At 63.0% G+C, this 4,287-nt stretch overlaps 3 protein-coding genes across 5 annotated transcripts in view; 2 read left to right on the forward strand and 1 right to left on the reverse strand.

Moving 5' to 3' along the window:
- Nucleotides 1-546, forward strand: part of TYMP (thymidine phosphorylase) — a 5,547-nt gene extending 5,001 nt beyond the window's left edge. The window contains exons 7-8 of the mRNA XM_011942261.1: nucleotides 41-256; nucleotides 409-546. Of these exons, the coding sequence (XP_011797651.1) occupies nucleotides 41-256; nucleotides 409-546 (354 nt within the window). The remainder of the gene's footprint in view (nucleotides 1-40; nucleotides 257-408) is intronic.
- Nucleotides 205-2,226, forward strand: LOC105511981 (protein SCO2 homolog, mitochondrial). 3 transcript variants are annotated; one of them, XM_011942232.1, is made up of 2 exons: nucleotides 205-345; nucleotides 1,370-2,226. In XM_011942232.1, the coding sequence occupies exon 2, from the start codon at nucleotides 1,383-1,385 to the stop codon at nucleotides 2,181-2,183; it is 801 nt and encodes a 266-aa protein (XP_011797622.1). In that variant the 5' UTR covers nucleotides 205-345; nucleotides 1,370-1,382; the 3' UTR covers nucleotides 2,184-2,226. The 3 variants fall into 3 exon arrangements, with proteins under 3 accessions (XP_011797622.1, XP_011797623.1, XP_011797621.1); XM_011942233.1 differs by having other exon boundaries at nucleotides 206-375; XM_011942231.1 differs by lacking the exon at nucleotides 205-345 and adding an exon at nucleotides 353-811.
- Nucleotides 2,227-2,322: 96 nt separating this feature from the next.
- Nucleotides 2,323-4,287, reverse strand: part of NCAPH2 (non-SMC condensin II complex, subunit H2) — an 8,292-nt gene continuing 6,327 nt past the window's right edge. Inside the window, exons 11-20 of the mRNA XM_011942230.1 lie at nucleotides 4,198-4,264; nucleotides 3,960-4,067; nucleotides 3,769-3,822; nucleotides 3,558-3,628; nucleotides 3,373-3,466; nucleotides 3,211-3,282; nucleotides 3,073-3,122; nucleotides 2,872-2,973; nucleotides 2,628-2,777; nucleotides 2,323-2,559 (exon numbers count right to left, since the gene is read on the reverse strand). Coding sequence (XP_011797620.1) covers nucleotides 2,419-2,559; nucleotides 2,628-2,777; nucleotides 2,872-2,973; nucleotides 3,073-3,122; nucleotides 3,211-3,282; nucleotides 3,373-3,466; nucleotides 3,558-3,628; nucleotides 3,769-3,822; nucleotides 3,960-4,067; nucleotides 4,198-4,264 — 909 coding nt within the window. The 3' untranslated portion in view covers nucleotides 2,323-2,418. The remainder of the gene's footprint in view (nucleotides 2,560-2,627; nucleotides 2,778-2,871; nucleotides 2,974-3,072; nucleotides 3,123-3,210; nucleotides 3,283-3,372; nucleotides 3,467-3,557; nucleotides 3,629-3,768; nucleotides 3,823-3,959; nucleotides 4,068-4,197; nucleotides 4,265-4,287) is intronic.

The following is a 4,287-nucleotide window of genomic DNA, read 5'->3' on the forward strand; positions in this document are numbered from 1 at the left end:
GAGCTCGTTCTGCCGCCGCAGCAATAAAGCTCCTTTGCAGCGAAACTTTGTCGGTGCTTGGCTCGCCGGGGCGGGAGCGAAGGGATCGGGGCCGCGGGGGTGGGGCCGTCTCGGCGAACACATGACCTGCGGTGGGCTCCGCCTTCCGCGCATGTGCCGAGACCTCGTCAGCGGCCGCGCCCGTCTGCGCATGCGCAGCTCCGGGGAACGCCTGCGCCCTGGTTGCGAGCGTGTGGTGCCCACGATACCTGAGCCCGTGAGGAGCCCGCGGGGCGGAGCGCAGGGAGCTGCAGGTCGCGCTGCCTCTCGGGGGACTGGTCCACTGACGCGCGGCCCTGCCGCGAGGTGCGGACGCCGGGGTCGGGAGGGAAGGAGGTAGCCCTGGGCACTCGCTGGACTCCGGGGTAGTTTCCCAGCTCCGGCTACTGCGCGGGGCTGGCGGGGGGCACCCCTGAGGGCGCGCTGGAGGGAGGAGCGAGGCTGGGGCGCCCGGGGGAGGCTCCCAGCAAGCACCGGTGTTCTCGGTGCGGCCGAGCACAGTTCTAACGCGCTCGCGCGCCTCTTTATGTGATCCTGGGACCTTTCTAGCCACGAGGGCGCTGGCCTTGTGGGGGGGAGGGGACAAGCCCAGAACCGCCCGGGCGGGGGGCGCAGTGAGTCCTCGGGAGGGTGCCCTCAGCAGGAGTGGGGGCAGTGACGAGGACTCCTGAGACCTCCACCTAGCACACTTTCCGGGGGGGCCCGTGGGAAAGGCGCAAAGGTCATCAACGCAAAGGCTGTGAGCCCGGAGGAGCTGCTGGGAAGCCTGGATGTGAGGAGGGTGGGGTTTTGTGGCGGGTTTAAGTGTCGTGCGTCTCTGCCAGGAAAGGTTAAATACGGCAGGCATGCAGAGTCCGAGCTCCAGGGGTAGGTAGTGCAGGTTTTCTGCTTGGAGTGTGGAGGAAGGCCACGGTTGGTTGAAGTGGCCCGGGGTGACAAGAAAGTGCTGGAGGAATCGGTTACTCTAGGGACTGCAAGCCAGAGTCACCCATCTCAAGAAATGGGTTTATTGCAAATAGATAACGTGGTTAGGAGTCCAGGCAAGGCATGCACTTGGAATGCTTTCAGTCAGCAAGAGGTTCACCTTGCTGAGGTGCAGGGGAAGGTGTGGTGACAGGCTGGTGAACCCAGATGGAGGACAGGAGTGACCGGTGTGGATGTTTGGTGGAGGTGTTCTGAGCTCAGGTGAGCAGTTGCAAACGCCTGTTAAACCTGAACGTGGGCTGGGTCCTTCGGATGGGTGACTGGTCTCCTCTCCAGAGTCGCAGGGGCAGCCCAGGCACCGTCCTGGGCGTCCCTTCTGGCTCCTGACACCTGTGCTTGTTTCCAGGAGCATCAGATCCATGCTGCTGCTGACTCGGAGCCCCACGGCTTGGCACAGGCTCTCTCACCTCAAGCCCCCAGTCCTCCCTGGGACCCTGGGAGGCCGGGCCCTGCATCTGAGGTCCTGGTTTTTGTCAAGGCAGGGCCCTGCAGAGACAGGTAGGCAGGGCCAGCCTCAGGGCCCTGGGCTTCCAACCAGGCTGCTGATCACAGCCCTGTTTGGAGCTGGACTTGGTGGGGCCTGGCTGGCCCTGAGGGCTGACAAAGAGAGGCTGCAGCAGCAAAAGCGAATAGAAGCCCTGCGCCAGGCAGCTGTGGGCCAGGGCGACTTCCACCTGCTGGACCACAAAGGCCAGGCTCGCTGCAAGGCTGACTTCCGGGGCCAGTGGGTGCTGATGTACTTTGGCTTCACTCACTGCCCTGACATCTGCCCAGACGAGCTGGAGAAGCTGGTGCAGGTGGTGCGGCAGCTGGAAGCAGAGCCTGGTTTGCCTCCAGTGCAGCCCGTCTTCATTACTGTGGACCCTGAGCGGGACGACGTTGAAGCCATGGCCCGCTATGTCCAGGACTTCCACCCAAGACTGCTGGGTCTGACCGGCTCCACCGAACAGATTGCCCAGGCTACTCATAGTTACCGTGTGTACTACAGTGCCGGCCCCAAGGATGAGGACCAGGACTACATTGTGGACCACTCCATTACCATCTACCTGCTCAATCCTGACGGCCTCTTCACCGATTACTATGGCCGGAGCAGGTCGGCTGAGCAGATCTCAGACAGTGTGCGGCGGCACATGGCGACTTTCCGCAGTGTCCTGTCTTGACTCGCTGCAGCCTGGGCCCCATCATTAAACAGGGTGCGTTTAATCTGTGCGTGCGTGATCTGTACCAGCAGCCCATGGAGGTCAGGCAGCCCTTTCTCTGCGCAGGGCAGGTGTACGTAAAAGGGTTTTTGGGGGAAGATGAGATGGCAACACTGCTTTATTAGGCTGGGCCAGCCAGGAGCAGATGCACGGCTCCTCAGTACACATCCCCCACCCCTGCCCTGATGCTCCCCACTCAGGGCTGGGCCATGGAGGGGGCAGTGTAGGTCTGGAAGCGCTTGTGGGCTCGCTGGTGTGTGAGCAGTCTCAGGGACATGGTGTCCACGGCCGTCTCCAGCCCAGGCTGCTGGGTGATCTCCACTGTGTAGTCATTGGCCTGCAGGGGTGGGGCATCAGCAGGGTCTGGGAACTGTCTCCCCCTCCCACGCATCCCAGGCTACTCACCAGCTGCAGGGAGGCCAGCATGGAACGACACACCTCGAAGGCCGGCTGGCCAGCCACCAGCTCCGCAAAGGGACACCACTCATTGAGCTGGGGGAACCGTGAGACCACCTGGTCCCCATAGGTGTGGATGTCAAAGGGTACATGCTGCTCCTGCACAGGGGAGGGGCATGTTGGCTGTGGAGAGAGGCAAGGCCTGGGACAGGCCTGCAGCAGACAGCTCTGGTTCCCAGCGACCCCGCCTCACCTGCTCCTGGAGCAGAGGCTGCACTGTGTCCTCCCAGTCCCTGATGCGCTGGCTCAGCTCTGTCTCCTGGACAAACTTCTGGGAGGTGGTGATGAAGAGCTCCTAGGAGAGGATCAGCAGGAGGTACTGCCTCCCAAGCAGGGCCTGGGCGCCTCTCACCTATCCCCCTCCCCTCCCCATCCCTCTCTAACCCAGGCCTACCACATTCCTTCGAACCAGCTCCTCGTAGCTCAGGGACACCGGCACTGTGTCTGGGAAGGGGTAGCTGTGAGCTGGGCAGCTGAGGGGCCACTCTCTCCCCTGCCCCCAGCTCCAGTGGCCCCTCCTCTGCCCACCTACCAAGGTCAGCAGCTTCCCTGGGGTCTGCTCCCTCGGGCTCCACATACTCCTCAGGCTCCAGAAAGTCATCTGCTGGGAAGTGGGAGAGTGACAGCACAGAGGCAGCTAGTCAGCTGGCAGCAGGTGCTGAGCCCTGCCCCACCCCCACCGGCAGGCGCCCACCTGCTGCCCCCAGGTCTTCCAGAGAATCCTCCAGGTGGTCCTCCTCTGCAGGCCACAGCCCCTCCTCCGCCCTCGGCAGCCACTGCTCAGCCACCTGTCCAGAGACAGCATCTGTGAGGGGCACTGTCGTCTCCCATCAGGGCTGCCACGGGGTCCTAGATCACAGCTGACCAGTTGGGACTTGCCTCCCTCCTCTGCAGCTTCCGGAGAGTTTCCAACTGCTCCTTCACGTGTGTCCAGTACAGGACCTCCATGTCTGCAGAGAAAGACCTTGTGAAGGTTCCCTCGTCCTTCCCAGGCCCCGTGCCCGTCCACCCAAGGCTTTGGTGACACCAGGTGGGGGTAGAGGTAGGGGAAGGGGAGTAAAACTGTCTTCCCTGAGGACTCCAGCCTCACCTGCAAAGGACGGACCCTTTCGCCGAGCCCTCCGGCTGTCAGCATGGTCAGCATCTGTGAGAGAACATGGTCAGTACCAACCAGGCCAAGAGCTGCCCACGGCATTGGGGAAAGGGCGTTGATCCTCCTCCACTGGCCCTGGCCCAGCCCCCAGCTCCCAGGGGTCCGGAGTGCGCAGCACACCCACTCACAGGCAGCCAGGTACCACTGGTGGAAGTCCTGCAGCTTGGCAGCACCCTTCCTCTTGCGCTTCTGTCCCGGAGCCGCCTCCACACAGGGGGGCACAGAGTAAGGCCTACCTAGGGGCAAGCAGGGACTGTCTCAGAGCTGCTGAGCAATCAGGGTGCAAAGCCCTCTCCCACCCGCTACCGCATGCCCCAGCAGACCCAGCCAGGGGTACCTGAGTGGAGGTATCTTCCACCCCATTACCTTTCTTGAAGGGCTTAGACTCCAGGGAATCAAAGGGGTCCAGGCTCTGCCAGGGGTCTGGAGTCTCCTGGGCACAGAGCACAAGAAGGC

The sequence above is a fragment of the Colobus angolensis genome, unplaced genomic scaffold, assembly GCF_000951035.1.
Source record: "Colobus angolensis palliatus isolate OR3802 unplaced genomic scaffold, Cang.pa_1.0 Scaffold208, whole genome shotgun sequence".
In the NCBI taxonomy this organism is placed as follows: Eukaryota; Metazoa; Chordata; class Mammalia; order Primates; family Cercopithecidae; genus Colobus; species Colobus angolensis.